The following is a 22,839-nucleotide window of genomic DNA, read 5'->3' on the forward strand; positions in this document are numbered from 1 at the left end:
GTGCCTTCGCTCACAGCATTTGGCTGATGATCAAGCAAGGACTCTTTAACTAATGGGCATTTACTTGTGACCCTACATTAATCATAATGTGTCTAGTCAAAATCTGGTCCAGCAGGTTCACATAACTGCACAAATATGGCTTTTATCAGAGCCTCGATATTAATGTCTTCTCGCTGTTTTTTGTCAGGGTTTGCCGGCACTCCTGGGTATCTCTCTCCTGAAGTCCTGAGGAAGGACCCCTATGGGAAACCAGTAGACATTTGGGCTTGTGGTGAGTATTGAAACTCTATTTTGGACACAACCTATTTTCAGTCAGCTTTATGGTCCGGTCACATGGCACACGGCGTTAGCTGAATGAAGGAAAAAAGTCACAAAGCCACAAACCATCAAGAAAAAGTGGAGGAATGAGCCAACACTTGACCGATCACCAAAAAGCCTGAAGTGCAGAGCGCATAAAAGACCGAAAGTAACAAAAGAAAAACGAAGCAAACGACGACTGTGACATTGTGATCATTTCTGCAACGGGTCTGTGGTCTCCACAGCCACCTGCAGCTGTGTTGTCTTGACAACGACATGTGCGCGCACATACATGTTGCAGCCATAGACAGCTGCAACTCTGAAAGTGTACGAAAGTCCAGATTTCTTGTTTCATTTTGGCTTCGGTGTCCTTCGTTAGTGCTGTGTGACTGGGACTTTAGTTCTTTAAGACACCAGATTTATTTGTTTTAACTATGAAATTAACCAACTGATTTAACAACTGTATTAACTTATATTGGATGTGGGGTGCACCCCCCCTTAAGGTTGTAGGTCTCATATTAGTAACAGATATCACACTTTCAGAAAACATATTCTTGAGTTATAACCTAGTTGTTATATAAATAATCAATTACTAATGTTTTTATACCATATCTTGAATTTATCAAGTCTTGTTATATGACCTCTTTCTCCCTTTCTTTTCCCCACTGTTTTCTGCTAGGTGTTATTCTCTACATCTTATTAGTAGGCTATCCTCCGTTCTGGGATGAAGATCAACACAAACTGTATCAGCAGATCAAAGCTGGTGCATATGATGTAAGCGTGCTTGCCTGTGTGTGCAAGGGGTTCTTTTTGTGCAAGGTGCAGTGCAGGGGTTTGCTAAGCAGTTTTAGAATGTTTAATAGTGTTGAATTGGGAACTGGTCTAAAGCTATTGATCCTATCAAGGCCTCACTGACGCATTGCGGAGGTGTGTGTGTGTGTAGTGTGTGGGGTGGGGGTGGAGGGATAGTCTGATGGGGTATCCTTCTTTCTCAGTCTCTGATAATCAGTTCTTACTGCAGTTTCTAGAGGGGAGATGTCAGGCTGAAATGTCTGAAGGGAATTTACTCTGTACAAAAACTTTTAAAGACCTGAACTAGGTGTATTGTGTTAATCCAAATAGAATCTTTGCAGATTTGTTCTGGCTCTAGCTAAGTATTCCCATACCATATGTATAAGACCTGGGACTCATTTATAAACCTAGAATCCACACTGCTCTTAAACCCATGTACATGTAAATACAGACATTTAAGCAGCAAATGCAAGTATTTTGGAGTTCATCAAATTAAAAGGCCATACGGGAAAAAAACATTTCTTATAGGCTGAACATTGATGTGCCAAATCAAGTGAAAATCAACTTCGTTTTAACTGTGTAATAGACATGTCTGCCACCTGCTGGATGTTTAGTGAATGCTGGTTGGATTATATGTAGAAAAGTAGGAACCAATTGTGCTTGAAATGACGTAGTTTGTCTACCACCTGCAGATCACTGGTTGTATTGTGCTTGTCAGTGCCTTCCTTCCACCATCACCCATCTTAGTGTTGGCATTAGCTATCAACTTAAGTTAGCTACTGTAATTAGAAACATGCCCTCACTACATGGGTAAATACAGAATGAAATATACAACCGAATGAGGGGAGAAAATAACACCAGAGTTAAAGAATGAATAGAAATTGTGGTTGGGGTTGATACCAAAACTATTCATCAGTACTACAAGTTAGTGATAGTAAAGTGCAAATGCTGCTCCAGAACATTTTGAAAGCTTTACAGATACAGCTTTATTTATTCCTTTTTGTGCAAACCATCACAGCACTTGGTAATCAGTGCTTCCAGCTGCTCCAGACTGCAGTACAGGACAACATGAAAACATGGGAAACACTCACAGATCTGAATGTCGTTGCACACATTTAGTTCTTATCTAGTGACATTTCATAAAGAATATTTCCGCACTTAAATCGATGTACGTCAAGCCTCAGACTGCTTTGAGTTAAGCAGAAAGCAGCATAGACTATCTGCTCCCTTGTATCTGCCAACATCTGTTTACTGTAAATGCCACTGTCATTCTAAATTAAAAGTTATCGTTGCATTATGTAAAGTAGCATGACAGTTGCGACGACCACTGGTAGTTGGCAACAAAATAAATTGTTGTCATGTACTTGCACAAATGTGACCAGGTGAAATTTTAACTCACTTTGTTCGCAGTCTATAGCACTGCAACAGACTTGGACAGGGCTCAGTAAGTATTGGTTACACAGAGTATTGCGAGGTGCCTGTCTGCTGTGGGCAGGTCTGTGATCAATGCAAATATAATATACAACTATAACAAACATGTAAATTAAGACATCTATTCATTGATAAAGGTTGTTGATAAATACCACACTGCACAAAAAAAGTGCAACCAAATCATATTATGGTGTGACCAACTGAGAAAGCTGGTAGCATCAGTGTGACCAGTCGAAGTTGCAAAAGAGTATTTAAAATACTTGATGTGCTTCATCAATATATTATTTTAAAGGAACTGTTGTTAAAGACTTGATTTGATTCTCAGCTGCTCTTGGGAAATACCTTGAATGATTGTAGTGCTGTGCGATATGATTCCAAACCAATATCACAATTCAGCTTATTTGATTTATATAGTGCCAAATCACAACAACAGTTCCTCAAGACGCTTCACACAAGTAAGGTCTAACCTTACCAACTCCTTACCTTACCAATGAGGAAGAAACCTTAAGCAAACCAGACGCAGAGAGGTGACTGGGCTTTTACAAATTTTATAAGAATTTCTTTACAAACAGAAGAAACAGATCAAATCAGAAGAGCAACAAAACAGTCCTTAATTTAAATGAAAAATTTCTTTTATGTAAAGTCAAACATACACACATTTTCTGTCTACGCACTGCATCTGAAAATTATTCACAGCGATTCACTTTTTCCACATTTTATGTTAAAGCCGTATTCTAAAATGGATTAAAAAAAACTTTTTTTCCCCTCAGAATTCTACACATAATACCCCATAATGACAATGTCAGAAGTTTATTTTATTCTTGCAAATTTATTTATAAAATCTAAAAGAAATCACATGTACATAAGTATTCACAGCCTTTGCCATGAAGCTCAAAATTGAGCTCAGGTGCATCCTGTTTCCACTGATCATGCTTAAGAACTTTCTACAGCCTAATAGGAGTTCACCTGGAGTAAATTCAGTTAATTGGACATGATTTGGAAAGGCACACACCACTCTACTTATAAGGTCCCACATTTGACAGTGCATGTTAGAGCACAAACCAAGCATGAAGTCAGAGGAATTGTTGGTAGACCCCCGAGACAGGATTCTCTCGAGGCACAAATCTGAGGAAGGGTACAGAAACATTCCTGCTGTTTTGAAGGTCCCAATAAGTACAGTGGCCTCATCATCTATAAATGATGTACCAAGCTTGTAGCATCATAATGAAGACTTGAGGCTGTAATTGCTGCCAAAGGTGCATCAACAAAGTATTGAGTAAAGGGTGTAAATGTGATTTTTTTTTTTTTTTTTTTTATATATATAATTTTGCAAAAAATGAAGAAAAAAAAAAACTCGTAGTCATTATGGGGTGTTGTGAGTAGAATTTTGAGGGGAAAAAATAATTGCCTTTTTGAAATAAGGCTGTAACATAACAAAATGTGGAAAAATTTAAGCACTGTGAATAATTTCCAGATAGTGTGCGTGTATTTATCAAGGTTTGGGTTTTTTGTTTTTGACAGTTCTGCATATCACATTCCAAACATTTAAACTTTAATTAAATGTAATTAATGTAGTTTAAAGTTAACCAATCATGATATACCAGGATCATGGTTTACTGCCAAAGAGGTTCAGAGACATTATTAAAAATAAATAAATTCGTGGTGCAACAATAATCAAAATTAATTGACTTAAGTGAGATTAAGTCGGTGAGAAGTTGTCAATTTCGATACATTTGTGTACTTGAAGAATTATGGAACATTGGAAATACATTGACCCAGGTCAGCTGTGCACATGCAGGTCTTCATATTGTTTCTTTGTGATCACGGTCAATCAGAATGGTGTTGTGTTTGCATGTGGACAAGATTCGCAATCCATCATCACTACTCTAAAAATTAAACATTGGTGGTCTTTACAATGAATTTAATATGTTAATGTTATATTATTTATGCAGGTATTTACATTCATATGAATAGCCTGTTAGCTTGCTGCACAGTTGAATGTACCTGAGCGTTAGTGTTGTGGCAACTCCTCTGTGCAGTCTGACGGTTTGTGCAGTGTGAGGCAGAGATAAGCAAACCATTTGGTTCCCAAAACATGAGACAAACCAGTTTTGGTGCTCAGAGTAATTGAAGCTGCTTAAATTCGCCAAAATTTATTGGGTCATTGCTGCTTTGTAAAAATTTAGCAGAGGAGGCTTGCATAAATGAGCATTTAAACCATTAGATCTCAATATTTCTATGAATGTTGTCTGGTATGTTGTAAAAATTATTTAATTTGTTGAGCAGTAAGTTGCATTAGATGGGTCGGTGTAAAATGTTGGTGTGTTTCAATACTTCAGCTTTAGCATTTACAAGTGTTTAACCTAAAAAAATGTGCATGTGTGGTCTAGTTTTTCAACATGTCCATGTTCTTTCAATTCATTATAAAGCTCAGCTTTTCTGAGAAGTGGATACACTAATTTCAAGCTGCTTTCTGAGCATAAGCAAGTCATAAATGAGACTCCAGGTGGCAGATGGTGTGGTCTAGTGAAAATACACAGGCTCCCAAGCAATCCTTACACAAGTATGCATTGTTTTCAATCCTCTTGTCACTTGTCCGTTCCATCCTTCACATAGTCTTGGCTCTCGTCTCCTTAGTTCCCCTCCCCAGAATGGGACACAGTGACTCCTGAGGCCAAGAACCTGATCAACCAGATGTTGACCATCAACCCAGCCAAGAGAATCACTGCCGAACAAGCACTAAAACATCCATGGGTCTGCGTAAGTACTCTCACACCCGTACAGAGACGGGATCTAAACACACATGGTGCTACACCAACATATGCAGAGTCAGTCTTTATAGCAGAATGACTGAAAGTACTGTGAAGTAAATGAGTACACATGGACAGAGAAAACTGTTGTTGTTTTACGGGCCTTAAGTCAACCATAACTCTGTGCAAATAAATGTGTGCATGCATTGTTATAAAATGTTTCTGCTTGTTGCCCTCATGCAGCACCGTTCTACAGTGGCATCCATGATGCACAGACAGGAAACTGTTGAGTGTCTTCGCAAATTCAATGCTCGCCGAAAACTGAAGGTACTCCTCCTACACCCTTTTACCACTTTTTTTGTCTTATATTGTGCTCTTGTTTTTGTCCAAACTGCTGCCAGTATTGTAAAATTAACACCATTAATTCTACTTGCCCTCAATACATTTTTCTAAATTTGATAAATGCAAATGTGCACATCCTGTAACTGTCCTCTGAGATATATATTTAATTGCATTGATGTTTGTAGGAGATCTAACACTTTATTTGCGATTATCAGCGCACTTGAATGCTGGTTCATAGTTGGTTGCCTGTGCTCATTCTGAAAATCCTAGGCTTTGTTTGTGTCACTGCAATTTGTTTCCAGCCATAAATGCAAACTTGTGGATGAATCGCTTCTTTGTTTTGTTACATTATCTGAGATAATTTGACTAAGAAAATACATTTATTGGCCTCAGACATGTGAAGATGCAGTTAATGGTGCCTCTTCCCAATAACACAACGACCACATCATAAATAAACTAATAGTCATTCAGACTTCACTATACGTGGCTGCTGAAGCCAGTGGTATTATTTTATTTCAAGCATCGAAATGGTAATAAAAGTGCTCTAAATGAATACAGAGCTGCGAGTCCAGAACTGAAATCTTAAATAGTGGTCATTCATTATACTTCCTTCACTTCTCTCCTTCTTCATCATCTTCTTCTTGTTCTTCTCCTCCAGGGAGCTATTCTCACCACCATGCTGGTGTCCAGAAACTTCTCAGGTGGGTGTGCCCTTCGCCCTCGGCCTCCCACGCAGCACATGCAGAGGGAGCGGAGGAATGAGAGTGGATAGAGTCCTCTGCACCTCTTTTAACTCCCTTATTGCACACACACTCACCCACTCGTGCTCAAAATAATGTTTTTGTGTATGAACAGGAGTTTGCTTACAACACTAAAACAGATTTGAAATGTAAGTTGGTGTCAAGCTAGTGGAAGAATCAATATAATAATGCAAGTTAATGCTCACTGTGTTTTAAGGAGCTTAAATTGTGGTATTCAGTCAAGCGCATAATATGTGGGTTTCATTTGTGTCCTCGTCTCTAATATATTTTTCCCTTCTCTCTGTGCGTGTGTGTGTGCGTGTGTGCGTGTTGTCTGCGCATTCATGCTCTATTATGCTGCCCAGAGTGATTGTTTGAGCAACGGAAGTCTCAGCATTTTATTTTTATATACAGTTATTTATTTTGGTTCAAGTGTGTTCATTAAAATCACAAATGAAGGACTGTTAAATACTGGGTATATATATATATATATATATATATATATATATATATATTAGTGTGTGTATGTTCTCAGCCTGAGTCACTGGTCAGTCAATGATGACTGATTCCAACTTGATTTTGACTTCACACCAGGACCTGGAAGTCCACAGGGGTGTATGTATTTGCTTGAGCCCATTTCTATCACACCTGGTTTGAGCCTGGTTAACTTTGCAGTGTGATATGTCTGGGCTGCTGCCAGCACAACCTGTAGCCTTCTAGATCCACAGCCAAACATCGCGAGGTAGACCTGCATAATTTATATATAGCCCCCACCCAACTCTAGTATTTCTGTCCAATAGTGGGCCGGCAGCATACCAACTCTGCTGCTGCCGCCTCCTCAACTGCCACACTGGCTCAGGAAGGTACGTCCCAGAGACACGCCCATCCACGTCCTCTCTACACATACAGCTACTTTCTTAGTTGATAGAACGGGGTGGGCCTCTCCTCCTGTGCCTTCCTCTAACTCTTGCATGCAGCCTCTGCTAGCATCTTCGTCAACATTCACACACAGATGCTTGCGTGCTCATCTAAATTCATGTAAGGTCTGAATGATGCGTGTCTTTGCTATGATGCAAAGATGCATTCATCTATTGATTTTATTTTTTGAGACAGTCATACACATCGACATCAATCAGTGGTAATGGCCCAGTTCACCCTTCATCCTTTTTTCCATTTAAATCTCACCACTACCCAACCTTGATCTTGTAATCCCCATTTCATCTCCCTAATTGGTTATCTGTCATCACCTCTGGGTTCCTCTGTCTTGACTTCCAGTTGACCCTGTATGTCCTTGTGCTTTTCCATGGCCTGAGCTGGAAGGATGAGCACAGGACAAGCAGACACAGGGGATGAGGAGGGGCATGTGTCTTAGGGACTAGAACTGACACTGCAGGGGGCCGGCAAGAGCTGGGTTGGCGTGCTGCCATCGTCAGACCTGGGTCTAGAGGGGTGAAAGGGTATGGTTTGAATTTTTTTTTTTTTTTTTTTTTTAAGCTTTTAATACAACACAGCGCAATAGGGAGTTGTGAAGTGAGGTGCAGTTAAATTTTTCATGCAGAGATGCAGTCTAAATACAGTGTAAAATGTAAATAAAAACAGAATACAATGATTTGCAAAACCTCTTCAACCTATATTCAATTGAATACACCACAAAGACAAGATATTTAATGTTCAAACTGATAAACTTTGTTTTTGTGCAAATATTTGCTCATTTTGAAATGGATGCCTGCAACATGTTTCAAAAAAGCTGGGACAGTGGTATGTTTACCACTGTGTTACATCACCTTTCCTTCTAGCAGCACTCAAGCATTTGGGAACTGAGGACACTAATTGTTGAAGCTTTGTAGGTGGAATTCTTTCCCATTCTTGCTTGATGTATGACTTCAGTTGTTGAACAGTCTGGGGTCTCCGTTGTCGTATTTTGAATTTCATAATGCACCACACATTTTTAATGGGCGACAGGTCTGGACTGCAGGTAGGCCAGTCTAGTACCTGCAGTCTTTTACTACAAAGCCACGCTGTTGTAACACGTACAGAATGTGGCTTGGTATTGTCTTGCTGAAATAAGCAGGGATGTCCCTGAAAAGACGTTGCTTGGATGGCAGCATGTGTTGCTCCAAAACCTGAATGTACCATTCAGCATTGATGGTGCCATACCATCACAGATGATGGCTTTTGAACTTTGCGCTGGTAACAATCTGGATGCTCGTTTTTCCTGTTTTGTCCAGAGGACACAACATCCATGATTTCCAAAAACAATTTGAAATGTGCACTCATCAGACCACAGCACACTTTTCCACTTTGCGTCTGTCCATTTCAAATGAGCTCAGGCCCAGAGAAGGCGACGTTTCTGGATGTTGTTGATGTATGGCTTTCAGTTTGCATAGTAGAGTTTTAACTTGCACTTGTAGATGTAACTGACAATGGTTTTCTGAAGTGTTCCTGAGCCCACGCGGTAAGATCCTTTACACAGTTATGTCAGTTTTTAATGCAGTGCTACCTGCGGGATCGAAGGTCACAGACATTCAACGTTGATTTTCAGCCTTGCCGGTTACATGTAAAATGTTCTCCAGATTCTGAGTCTTCAGATTATATTATGGACTGTAGATGATGGAATTGAACGTTGAGAAACATTGTTCTTAAACTGTTGGACTGTTTTTCACACAGCTGTTCACAAAGTGGTGATCCTCGTCCCAGCTTTGCTTGTGAACAGCTGAGCCTTTTGGAGATGTTCGTTTTATACCCAGTCTTGACAGTCACCTGTTTCCAATTAACCTGTTCACCTGTGGAATGTTCCAAACAGGTGTAATTTGAGCATTCATCAACTTTCCCAGTCTTTTGTTGCCCTTATCCCAGCTTTTTTGAAATGTGTTGCAGCAAATATTTGCACAAAAACAAAAAACTGTCAGTTTGACCATTAAATATCTTGTCTTTGCAGTGTATTCAATAGAATATAGGTTGAAAAGGATTTGCAAATCATTGCATTCTGTTTTTATATACATTTTACACAACGTCCCAACTTCATTGGAATTGAGGTTGTAAAAGGACCAATCCAGATCATAGAGATTTATTAGCAACTGGCTTTGTGGACACTACTCCAATTAATATCAGAAGCCTTCACCACACAGTGGGCCACCATGCTCATCGGACTCTATCAACACATGTACAACAGAATACCGCCCATCTGTGATGTGGCTCTGTGCACCCATTTCACAGATCCCATGTGTTTTCATTTAAATACTCTTCATTGACATGAAATGAACGCCATAACGTAGTAGGTGGATCCAGATGAAGTGGTGGAAAGGTTTAAAACAAGACCGACTATGGAATTGCTGTTGGAGCCAGCTGTTGATACGCCAAGATTGTGCACTCTTTATGATAAATCCCTTGACGTTAATGCCATCTTCCCTTTTCTCCCTTCCTGTCGGTTTTGGTGTTTTGAAAAATGTTTCTGTTCTCCCTTGAAGAAATGCCATAAATCAGAATATCAGCAAGCTGTTTGTCAAACAAATCACCTCTCTCAGCATGAAGGATGGGAAAGTTTTTTTTTTTCTCCTCCAAAATGTTAAAAGCAATTCTTTTGTTACCCTGCTTTTTTTTTTTTTTTTGGTATGTTTTTTTTTGGGGGGGGGGGGGGGGGGGGGGTGGTTAAAGGGTGGGTGAAGGTCGACGATTCCAATGGTGGCTCCATGGATTGAGTACATAGAAGTACAGTGTAGAGTGATTGGATTCTCTGTTGGTTTTTCAAAGTAGAGAATCTCATTTGCTTTACAGTGTCTATTAATTTCATCACCGCTAACTTAGATCTCCACTACAGGCAGTGAAGGTGAATGAGAGTGGTTGAGCCTGTGGGGACACAGGCATTCTTTGTGAAATGTGTGATTGGTGTGCTGAGACTCGGGGTGGGGGCGTTCCTGTGCTGATCCAATTGTTGGCTAGACCCTTCTTATTGCTGGCTCCCTCACAGAAACTGGACCAGGTCACTGTTTTTTGTAAGTGTTGTCAATACTTGTTACATCGTCGCTCCAGGTTGAAGACCTCAGTAAGGATGCACCAATACAACACCGATTATTGGTTTTACTTTGATACTTGGCCTTGTTTTGATGGGTCTCGGTCACAGATGACTGAGCCACTTTGATCTAGAAAAGCCGTCATGACTCACATTGTAGCGATCTAAGCTGTGACCAGCACCTTCAACAGTTGCCGCTGATGCCCGAACGGACTATAAAAACATTTAAAATTGAGCAACAATGGCAACCAGGTATATAGAAAAGCAAATGCTGCAAAAGCAATGCCTTGGAAATTAAATTTAATTCATATTATTAGCATGCTTTGTCAAGTAAATTTTTTTTTTTTTTTAAGTAGCTTTGGAATTTTGAAACATTCTTCATTTACATTATGAGCTTTGAAGTAATTTGGGAATCCCTTGACTTTCCATGGATCACGTAATGTTGTACATGTGACGACATCACCAGGAGGACTTTGAACCGCGGGTATGCTAAAATTGCTTTTGCGTGTCAAGTTCAGCGCAGTACATCATCAATGTGCTTGACAGCCAACTGGGATCTTCATATGGCAGTTTGCCACGGTTAAGGTGTCTTGACACTTGCACAAATTTGATCGCCCCACTGATGCGTAAGTTAGCATGTCAGTGAGTAAACTTGTCGTAAACGGTCTGAACTGTCCACGTCTGCGTGCCAGTGTGCAAAGATTTTGAAATGTTCAAAATTTCTGGTGCCCATAAATTTTGTGCCGCTTGCATGACCTAGCCGTGAACATTGCGCAACCTATTCGTAAACTGCATGCCAATGTGTGACATTGCGCACACAGTTTGACGAGTTTACTCACTGGTATGCAAGGTTCCGTGCCATTGCGGTGATCAAATTCATGCAGGTGTCAAGGTGCGTACCATCTAATGACACGCATGACACTTCCCATTGTTGTTACCCCCTGGGGTCCTTCTTAGGGTAAAATGGACAGACTCTCAGGTTGCTAGGCAGCAGCTACTACTACTACACTGTCATACTTGTCTTCAAGAACAGTGACACAGAAGGACATCGTGTCACCACCACGACTCAATTGCTTCATGTTTGAGCTGTGGTGACCACCTCTCCTCTTAGTGGCACTGACATCCTTCAAGCTACACTCGGGGTCCACATTGCCAATGTAGACCTGCTTGGTGGTGCTGGAGGACTGAGCTGCAGCTAGTTGCTGTGCCTGCTGACCACTAACTAGTGATGACTCAGTGGACCCTGTGTCACCAGCAGGAGGGAGGACAGCTTGCCTGCCTGTCTGGGCAGGCTGCACGACAGGCTGTTCCTCCCCAGTATCTGCGATCACAGGCTGATCTAGAGCCGCTGCAGGTAGCATTTGGTTCACCTCCTCACCGCTGCCAGTTGTCACAGCACCAGCTTCATCACCATCAGTCTCTGGGCTGAGATATGAGGCCTGACTCATATAAACTGATTATCACAGAATGTAGTGCAAATTTAATCAAATGTCAAGTGTCATAACCCTCGTAGGAAAACATTTGTAGAGTTTAAAAATAATCTTGGCGGAGTATTCCAGTTACAATAGTTTCAGTGTGATTTGTACCTGCAGCTGTTATTTTTAATCTATTGATTACTTTTTGATTAGTCTAGCTGTTATTACATTCAGATCAGTTGATTATCCTTTGATTAATTTACCAGTGGATAATTCCCATGAATTGTACAAATAAGATCATAGTTATTGGATTTATTGGTTTACAGATCTGCCAATTGTTTGGTGTGCCACCCAAAAATTGCAAGACTCAAGGGTGGTGTTATGTCCTGGGTTTGTGAGCTTTAACATACTCTACATCAGGGGTGTGCAACTTGTTCCAGAAAGGGCCAAGAGGGTGCAGGTTTTCTTTGTAGCCACTGATTCCACGAGGTGATTTCACTGATTATCACTTTGAGCAGATGGAATCAGTTAATCAGTGAAATGACCTGGTGGAATCAGTGGCTGCAAAGAAAAGCTGCACCCTCTTGGCCCTTTCTGGAACACGTTTCCCACTCCTGCTGTACATTATGGAATAAACTGAATTTTAATTGGGGTGCTCCCAAAGAATCACAGTGCCTGTGCATCCTGTCTGGCAATGGTGGAGCTGCGCCTTCTAATGGAATTAAGTCGTAATGTGTTTACAGGCTGTGCATGCACAGTCTGAGAATGTGAATGAGGCGAGCCAGATTTATTTTTATTTTGTGTCTGTGAGGACATCAGTGGAAGTTGAGAGACGCAGCTCCTGGACGTCATCAAACATCTAAGTTTTCCATGAAAATTTAGTAGTTTGTTTCTCATAATCCCCCTGGCGGCCCCCTGCGTTTCCCAGAATGTAACCTCAGCGCTCGTCTCTGTTAGCAGGAGTTGTGGCTTTATTCAGTTCCGGATTAAAAAGCTTGACACAGATTTTTGTTTTGTTTTTAAGGTTGCAATATCACACCAGTAACTAGCATCGATTGATGTTCGGAAGAGAACAAGTTGGATCGGTGCATCCCTACTTGTCAGGCTTCCGTGTTTAATTGTCCAGCTCTGATATCACTCGTCACTGTGAATATCTGGCACATTACAGCTGCTTTCATGCATTTTTCTCCAATGGTGTGATGGAAGCAAGATTTGACAGTTTACTTCAAATGTTCTCCTTTAACTCCATTATTGAAAAAAGTAACTGAAGCGTGCACATGAAGCATTTCATATGTTCACAGAAAGGTGTTTGCTTTGCTGCCTTTTCGCATGTGGGTGTCCTGTGTGTTAATATCCTACATGACCTGCACCTTCACATGCTTTACTGTTGCATCCCCTCCTGTTCATCACCGAGTTCATATGTTGCTTCAGTAGAATGTCCCACCTCGTTTGGCCCGTTTATGTGGGCCCTCACTTGAGATTGTCCTCATAGAAGATCAAGAGGTAAGGATATGTATGGGGAGTATATGATTGTGGTCCCATGCTGTCATTACTGGCATCCTGGTGCCTGTGCTGTAAGACACACAGCAAAATGAAGAATGGATGATGTGTAATCAGCTCTCCCTTCCCTGATTTGTGGAATGAACTCTGACTTTTTCGGTGCTGCATGACCAGGTCAAATCTGCATATCAATGCAACCCTTGAGAATGGAGCATGAGTTGACATTAGATATTGTCTGCTGCCTTAAACGCTGTGCTCCTCATTTCCACCCTCTTGAGTTGAGATATTGAATGTTTCAATCTTCCTGTCTCCAACTTCTCCCCCCTTACATTTCTTTCTGGAAGGTAAGAACCACCAGATTAGATTTTGCTGTATGTGCGTGTGCGTTGAGAGCTTTCAGTTTGCCAGGAAAAGCAGCCAGAGCTTCTGCAGGAAATCAATTATTTACATTAACCTGCAGTAGCTTATCGCCATCAGTCCTGGCAGCAGTTTAAGTCTGACCATCACTTTTGTCTTTAAATCTTCTGGGGTCTTAGAGAGGAAATGAGGAAGTTTACTTTGCTCTTAGGTTTTGTCTCATCCTCAGATGGCATTGCATTGATTAGAATGTGAATGGATTTCACGGTGTGGAAACCTGACCAGCAAGGAAACTGGTGGGAAGAAAAAAAAAAAAACAAACACCAAAGAAATCCATTACATGCATGTTGTGCACTGGCAGACCTTTGACCTGCATTATCATGAGTGCATGGGTATTGGGATTTCATGGATCTGTTGATGTATGACATTCTTCTCAAATTGTGATTTAAAAAAAAAGTTATTAATCATTATGGTGGATTAACACTGGCATTGTCAACAGAAACACTCATTTTTCTGTCGCTCTCTCTCTTCCTCCCTCCCCCCGACTTTTTTTTTTTTTTTTTGCCCCTTTACAGCATGCAAAAGTTTACTCAACAAGAAATCTGATTCGGCAAAGGTAATGTCTTGATATTCCATGTTTGTTTTTGTTTTGTTTTTATCTTTGTTCTATTTGCTGACCCTGACCTAATGCTGTGCTCTTTTTGATTCTGTCCATTTTCTCACTTTGCTCGCATTATGTTGAGCGATATCTTTTTTTTTTTTTTTTTTTTTCCCCCCCCCCATACAGTAGTGATTTGAGTTTGGTATTCTAATGCAGTTTTTCAGGGAGATGGAGATTTACCTCGGATTTGTTTCTTCAATGATTTCCTTTGGTGTGATATTTTTACTTCCCTCTTTTTATGTCTGAGCTTTCACACCTATCCTGTTTGGTCCGGTTCAGTTGGACTGTGGTTCAGGGAGATGTGAAGATGCATTCTTGTGCAGGTCATAAAGCGTAGACCTGTCTTAATTCAGTCTGCGTCCCTATTAAGGGGTGAACAGTGCAATAGCTGGTGAATTCTACATCAGTGATGGGAAGAGCAGACATAGAAAGATCCTGCTCGAAAAGGTGGGACTTGATCAAGTGCCAGGTGGACTGTGGTACGGCTCACTGACGGTGAAAATGTAAACCAACCAATGGAAGTACTATCCCAATTCTATATGCTGCATAATTTTTAGCACAACACTGCAAAAACGAGTTGTAAGTCGACATTGGGTTGAAAATTCAGAAAAATATTTAGAAAAATGTATAAAATGTTTGACTGATTCCACAGAAGAGTTTTCACCAGTCAATAATGCAGTGTCCTTAAGAAAAGCACACCCATATAAAAAACAAACACTAAATCAGTTGAGGCTAGATAGGCTCTTGGAGAAGGTCCCACATACCTAATATTAGCTGCCCAATGTTGTGTAAGGGAAATTTTACTTGTAGTTAATGATAATTGGTTAACTTAAAGCAAATCTTAATTAGAAACACCTCACATTTGACATATTCCAATTCAGAACCTCTGAAAGTGTGTTAAACAAGCTACAAAGCTAGTACAGCATCTGTTGGTTTGTGCCACACACTGGATCATAGACTTAAGATACTTTACTGAGGGAAAGAAATGCTGTGGTTTACTTTAGTGGGGTCTGACATCGTATTGCAAGATTCTTCTAGGCATAAGTATGGGAACTGTAATATTTACAGTTACAGGTAAGTATTATATACAGTCCCACCCAAACTGTTTTAGCTTTTTTAAAACCTTCTGGTAAGTTGAACCATGTTTAGTTCCCAAACCCGCCCCCAACACAAATGGTAAAAGTATTTGAATCATACTTTATGTATTTAATAGGATTTTTTGAGTTATTGAGAAAAATCAACACGTCTTACTATACAAGTTTACATTTGTTTTGGAAGTTACCTTAGTGACTGTCCACTGACATTTTTATCTGGGTAAGATGTGGCACATTGTTGATCCTCAGCAGAGGTTTACATTCTTGAGGATTCCTGTAGTTGTTTTCTGAAGCTGTTTTTTAGATCTTGAAGTTTCCAGAGATCTACAAAGAAGATTTTGTTGGCTGTGCGATTCTTTTGTGTTAACAGTGGGTCCGTTTTGTTTTTGTTTTTTTTTCCTGTTGGTTTTCTTCTCCTTCACTCAGTCAGGTTCGTTGCTCTCTTTTCTTACCGGCCTCGGACACTCTGTTCCTTCCTCCTCCCCACCCCTTTTCTTACCTCCAGGGTCTCTCTGTGCAGTTAAGTGGCGAGGCATAAAGAATTAGTGAGGCAGTAAAAAGGATAATCTACAGGCCATTCCGTGGCACTCACCTTCTCACTCTTGGCAGCCTGCGAACCTTCACCGGCATTAGCCCCATTCTCTAAAGAGTGGATCATTTTGAAACAATATCCATCCGTGTACCATATGTGCTCACTTTGAGTGTTTGCGTTTTTATCCCAGCCTTCTACCAACAACAGTAAGAACAGTATAGTGAGCGCCATCAATGCCCTGAAAGACACCAACATGGCAACCAACGCCCAGATGGTACAGTAGGCCTTTGCAGTGTCACATCCCGCCTCCTAACTGTCCCAGTAGTTGCATAGTAGCCTATTGTGCCTCATTCTCCATTGTCATAAGTTGCATCTTATTCGTCTACCATCCAGGAGGTGTTGCACTGCAACCTTCCTTGTCCCAGCAGTACCCATCCTCTGAACACATCCAAGGTGCACGTGTTGCTAAAGTCTAAATCAAGCAGCTGAGATGCTTTCTGCGCAATGCTGTGAAATGATTGAGAATACTCACCCTTACTGTCAATCTCAGGCTGCACATGTGCTCTTTGTTTTGATTCATAAGGAGCATGAATCTTTCTTTAGGATCACGTGTGCTTCAAGTGCTCAGAAAGAGGCCTGTAGAGACCTTATTTGTTTAGCTGCACCTGCTGACATGCAGCTAGAATTCCGTCTTACCACGACACGCCTCTGTTATTTTCTTATCCATCAACTGTAAATATTAAGTGTTGTCAGTGCAGTCAACTGTACATTTCAGTCATCTATCCAAACCATTTTATTGCATTCATCAAATTCTCCCCCCACCCCCACTTGAAGAAACTTTCTCACTAACACATCTTGCCACCATTATCACCTTGATTCTGCCCGTCTTTATGCGTTTGCTGTGAACCTTTGTTAGCATGGGGTTTTCTACGCATGCCTTGTGTTTTATGTTGTTATACTCTAATGTAGTGCTTCTCAACTGGTAACCCGAAAATGGGCAGTGGGTGCTTTTGACAGGGTGCAGGACCGTCAGAGTGCTTGGAATAAGAAAGGAAGCGGTGTCACGTCACTTGTGGAAAACGAGGATCCCTCAAACCCAGTTGAGAGGCACTGGTTCAGGATTGTGATGTGAACTAAGTGTTGTATTTGCTGTTGCAGGAATCTCAGAGCACAGTGGTGCACAACCCTCCTGATGGTGTCAAGGTGAGATGTGTTTTGTGTCCCTCTGAAAAGCAGAAGTGAAATCTCAACCACCTACAGTCATTGCCATAATTACTTTGGTATTTATAAAGTGTTTTGTTTTGTTTTGTTTTTAGCCCTTCCAGATCAACTGTGTGATGAGCGAATGTCATGGCGGCGTATCCGTTGTCTATCGTCCTTACACAATTCAAAGAAAGTGTTTCTTCTCGTTGTGTAGAAGGGATTTTGATTCCGATAGTTTTGTTTGCCACATCTAAGCACTATTCACAGGTCTTCCTTGCAGGATTTAAAATTTTATGGAAAATGTAGGCCTTGCTTGGAGGGTGAAATCTGTGAAATTCACCCAGAAAGCTTAATCTTCTTCAATTCTTGATTCATTTTCATTGCAGTGATTTTGCTTGTTTCCAGCACTGTTCAGTTCTTCAGAGTTTTGTTGTTTTGGGGAACATACAGAATTTTCGTGGTGAAAATACCGAATCCATCAAAAATGGCCCATGTTCCCAAATTACATAGTTGCAAAGAGAACATTCACCAAAATGTCGCCATTCAATAAAATTCGCACAGTCATAAAATTTTTTGAAAAGAACTTCAACTACCAGCAAAAATATTTACATCTGTCTAAATTACTGTTCCCCAAGACTGTTTACACACTGCTGGAAGCATTTCACATAATAGTTTGTTTCATCCAAAAGTATTTTGACACAATACTGTATGTATGTCCCTTCGTCTGCTCCCAAGTTTGCAATCAGGGTCGCCACAGCAAATCCAAGGTGGATCTGCATGTTGAATTGGCACAAGTTTTACGCCGGATGCCATATTATATGGAGAAATGTGGCAGGGGTGGGATTTGAACCGGGAACCTTCCACACCAAGAGCATTAACCACTTGGCCACCACCCCTGCTATTTTGACACAACATACACTATTTTGACACAATAGTGTAAATGTTAAAATTATACTTAGAAAATTTACAGTTGTTGGGAAAGGCTCTTATCTATAGTATGTCATTTTCAAGTGGAGGGAAGTGGTAAATTTGGATGCGCTCTGCATCATTGACATTCTGGTTTTATTTAGTTGTCTGTGCACTCACTGACCATTTCATTAGGTACACTTGTTTAACTGCTCATTAAACCATATTGTCTGTCTAATTAGCCGGTCTTTACAGAAGTGTGATTCATTTAGGTGTGCAGATATCAAAAGAATCTGCTGACATTTAGACCAAACATCCCCGTGGCGAAGAAAGGGGGTTTAATTGATTTTGAATGTGGTTTGATTGTTGGGTGTTCATGTGTCCTGTCCTTTGAAATTGAGAAGTGCTTGTGGAGTCAGGAGGTCCCTGGGCAGAGGTGTTTGGTAATGCCATTGCCTTTGCAGGAAAATGAAGGTCGGGATCTTTTGACTCCAGGTTTTTCTTGTCCTCTTAGTTGAGACTTGAATGCTAACCAGTGACCTTAGGTGATGACCTTTTGTCTTTGGCACTAGGTCTGCTTGAAGAGTCCTTGGGCACCTCTGAAAGGACAAGCAATCCAAATGGTTGCATATAGAGAATCAGATGAGGACTTTTACTTGCATTGTGTGGGAACATCAGCTACATCATGTTGGTCATGTGGCGAAGTTCTCTGTATAGGACCCAGCATGCAAGTGCCACAGTTTTGAGGACTCCAGAAGGTGGGGAATACTGAGGGTATCCCCAGATTTCACCAGGCTTTAGCAGATACAACCCCAAATCAGAAAATGTTTGACAGTATGGAAAATACACAAATCAACCAGCCCAGCTTTGATTGACTTCAGGTCAACAATTTCTTCACAATAAAATGTTTTATTAGTTACACTCACACATTATCTGCACCCCAGATAATGTAGTAAAGTACTGATTCATAATTTACCTTGACCTTTATTTCATTGCAGAAGTGATGAAATGAAAATATTTCCTTTTTTGTCAACTTAATTAAATTGAATATATATATATCAATTCCTGCATTTCAAGCCTGCAACACATTCCAAAAAAAGTTGGGCCACTAAAGTATTTCCCACTTTGTAATGTTGCCAAGTTGTTTTAGCATTGACGATATGAAGAGATGAAATGTTTCAAGGTTCTGTTTTGTCCCATTCTTACTGCAAACATGTCTTATGGTGTGCAACTGTATGGGTCATTGATGCAAAAATTTATTAAGTTTAAATTAATTTTCTCCACGCCTTGGGGTTCCCCTGGAGGAGCTGGGGGAGGTGTGTGTGAATCGGGAGGTCTGGGCGGCTTTGCTTGAGCTGCTGCCCCCGCGACCCGACTCCGGATAAAGCGGAAGAAAATGGATGGATGGATGGATAATTTTCTCCACACATTCTCCATTGGGGATGGGTCAGGGCAGCCCCGTTTACAGACTCTGTTCTTCTGCAGCCATGCCTTTGTAATGTGTGGAGAATATGGTTTTGCATTATCTTGAAAAATGCATGGACATCCACATTTAATGGAAGCAACATATGTTGCTTGTAAAATTTTAATGCACTTTTTTTGCATTAATCCTAAATTTACCATTGCCAAGGGCACAGACACAACCCCCATAGCATGACAGACCCTGTGTTTTGAACTCATCACTGATACATCTGTGTGGTCCTTTTTGTCTTTGGGCCAGAAGTCACAGCGTCAGTTACTTCCCAAAAAAGATACGGAATACAGATTTATTTTACCACAATACATGTTTCCACCGTGTGATGCTCAGAGGAGTCGATGGTGCTTCTGGATAAGATTAAGATTACCGTAAGGCTTCTCTCCCTGACAGTTAAGTTTTCAGTGGCATTTAGAATTTAACGCTATTGTATTTCTTGATAAAGCCCCGGTCACATGGCACTAACGAAGGACACCGAAGCCAAAACGAAACAAGAACTCTGGACTTTCGGAGACATCGTTTAACCATCGTCCAGCTTCGATTCTGTAGCTGGCGATTCGTCAGAATTGTCAAACTGGTGAAAAATGTGAACGAATCCTGGCAACCTCAATTCATCCTTATTCCATTTTTTCTGTTTTGACGATTCGTCATCGTTTGCATAGTTCTCGTACCGTCAGCGTTCTGTTTGATTGATGCCCAACTTTGTCCAGTCTCTCTCTCTCTCCCCAGCCTCTCAATGTCTGGCTAAGACGCTAAGGCGTTGTCGAGACGGCGCTGCTGCACAGACTTGCTGCAGAAATGATAACATGCTGGCGCTTTATTTTGATTTTGTTTATAAGCGTCAAGGTTGCCGTTCGCTTCTGTTTTCTTTTGTTAGTTTCAGTTTCGCTTCAGTCTTTATGCACTCTGCACTCGCAGGCTTTTTGGTGATGGGAGAAGTCCAGGCTCATTCGTCTACTTTTTCTCGATGATTTGTGACTTTTTTCCTTTGTTCAGCTAACGTGACCGGGCCATAAACTAATTATTTTTAAACATTTCAATAATTTTCTCAGGGAACAGGATATTCTTTGCTCTTCAAGGACACAGTCTTTTGTGGATACTACTTTTGTACCAAATTCTGATTACAATTACCTGTTTGAAATATCATTTATTTATTGCTTTGTTACTAGCCCTAAATTGCTGCCTTCCTAACTATTTTTTGGAATGTGTTGCAGGCCATAAATGCAGGAATGGATGTATAATAAATAAAATGAAGTTGAGCACAGAAAACATGAAATATCTTGAGTTCATACTGTCTTAGCATTTTCATATCTTCCCAAAGTTTTCTGATTTGGAGTTGTAAGTGGTTCCTTTCAAGCAGGGTTGGACTAGTGTTTTCCTGAGTGATTGCTATCCAGGACCAAAGACTGTTCCTTAGTGTGATGCATGAGCCAACCACCGTATGTTCCTTGACCCATCAGTATAATGATGGTTTGCTTAATTGAACATAGTAAATGAAACTATTATTTTTCTTTTATTCCATATAAATTAAATGAGTAACACACACACACACACACACACACAGCCATGAAAGCTGAGCAACCAATTGTTTGTTTTTGGTGGACCCTTAGAAAGGATGTACTGCATTCAGTTACAATAGTGAAAGCTTTGTAAAACCTTTACATAGTGGACTGTACATCACTCTGGCTTCATTACTGTCTGCCCTTTGCTCTGTTTCCACTCTAGGGATCAACAGAGAGCAATGCCACGAATGATGAAGAGGAAATGAAAGGTAGGAAAGGTACTCCAGTGTTTTATTCTTTCTCCTGTCTCCATTTGTTCTCTCATTCCTGTGTAGTGTGTGTATTTGATTGGCGTGTGGAGGTGTGAAGAGGTACTACATGTTTCATTCATTGTGTGCTTGTTTTGTGTACGAACGCGCTTCGTGTTTGACTGCGTTTTGCTGGTGTTGGTGTATTTGTACGTGTGTGTTTTAGCGGACAGTTCGGCGCTCAGTCAGAGCAGCGCCAATGAGGAGATGCCTCCACTTCTGCTCTCACCTCAGAGCTCACCTGCCAGTAAGTTTATCATAAAGCAAACAGAAGCTATGTGGTTGCTGCTGGCGAGGACCTACCCACCCTACACCCCCGTCCCGTTCCCTCCCTGCGTTTTTGTGGTTGCTGCCAGCAATGTCTTAAGTCTTTGAGCTTGCTCCCTCTGATCCACCAACCTTTTTACCTTTTGAAGGGTTCCCACTGGTTTTGGGAATTCAGTGATTGTTTTTTGTTTTTTTATCAGAGAAGAAAACAGTTGTTCAAGAAAAACTGGGAACATCTTGCAGATGGTACTTTAACTGTATATATTGTTTTTATGTTACTTTTAAAAGCAAAACCAAATGGTCTCAACATTATGTCCTTCTGCTCAAAGCAGTCTTAATAGCAATCTGAGGCGTTAGCATTTTGATTCCAACTTAAAACTGAATGTATTAAAACCTGCCAACATTGAGAATTCCCTGCAGATTTGCACATGTCCGGGTTTAGATGGGACTGGTGTGATTTATTATGGGGGACCTGTGTAGCATTTTTCAGTGATGGGTAAGGTGCATTTGTGTTGGTCTGCATAGTTAGTTTGGCCAATCACCTCTTGTGACATCATGCCAGTGCAGCCATTTATTTGTGATGACGTTGCAGTAGTTGGTTATTTCGTTGCGTACCTACAGGAAATTCCTCAGATGCTTTGGCGTTCTGCCAGAACATGTGACTGCTCCTGCCATCTACTTACTCCTGGGTGAGATGACACTTGAGGCGAGACTCTGTATCCACTTAATCTTCTTACAAGCAGTCATTTCAGACAGTCTGTCTTCTTCAAGCCAGCCTGCCATATATCAAGTGTGATGGGTCACAGCAGCATGTCTTAGTTACTTTGACAATACCCTGATGACATATGATCTCCGAAGCCTAGCAGAACTCCTGCCCATACATATTGTGTGTTCAGCCTGGAAGAAACGTGCAATTACCACAAACATTTGGTCTGGCCTGCAAGAGCAGTCTCACCAGAAGGTCTCACTGTCACTGGTGAACACCTCAAGATGTGTCCTACACATTGTCCATCTATTATGGTGCAACTTATGTATTCACACAGACATCACCCAAGCTAACTGCAAAGCCAAGCTGATGTGCGATTCTCCAAACATACCAGAAGAGGTTCAACAAGTGTGAGGTGGATAGTACTTGTCAGCTGTCTCACACCACTCCTGAAGAGTGAAATTATTTCTTATTCCACTGTATTGCTCTGCAGTCTGTCCGAGCTACTCACCTATCTGTGGTGTCTGTCTTGTACCAGGTGTTGTCTCACTGT

General features: G+C 40.9%; 1 protein-coding gene across 1 annotated transcript in view; it reads left to right on the plus strand.

Annotated features, from left to right (window-relative positions):
* Nucleotides 1–22,839, plus strand: part of LOC117531572 (calcium/calmodulin-dependent protein kinase type II subunit gamma-like) — a 156,828-nt gene that overhangs the window by 105,744 nt on the left and 28,245 nt on the right. The window contains exons 13-18 of the mRNA XM_034194694.1: nucleotides 7,153–7,215; nucleotides 14,209–14,249; nucleotides 16,111–16,194; nucleotides 17,079–17,123; nucleotides 21,229–21,283; nucleotides 21,480–21,560. Of these exons, the coding sequence (XP_034050585.1) occupies nucleotides 7,153–7,215; nucleotides 14,209–14,249; nucleotides 16,111–16,194; nucleotides 17,079–17,123; nucleotides 21,229–21,283; nucleotides 21,480–21,560 (369 nt within the window). The remainder of the gene's footprint in view (nucleotides 1–7,152; nucleotides 7,216–14,208; nucleotides 14,250–16,110; nucleotides 16,195–17,078; nucleotides 17,124–21,228; nucleotides 21,284–21,479; nucleotides 21,561–22,839) is intronic.

Source organism: Thalassophryne amazonica, chromosome 18, assembly GCF_902500255.1.
Source record: "Thalassophryne amazonica chromosome 18, fThaAma1.1, whole genome shotgun sequence".
In the NCBI taxonomy this organism is placed as follows: Eukaryota; Metazoa; Chordata; class Actinopteri; order Batrachoidiformes; family Batrachoididae; genus Thalassophryne; species Thalassophryne amazonica.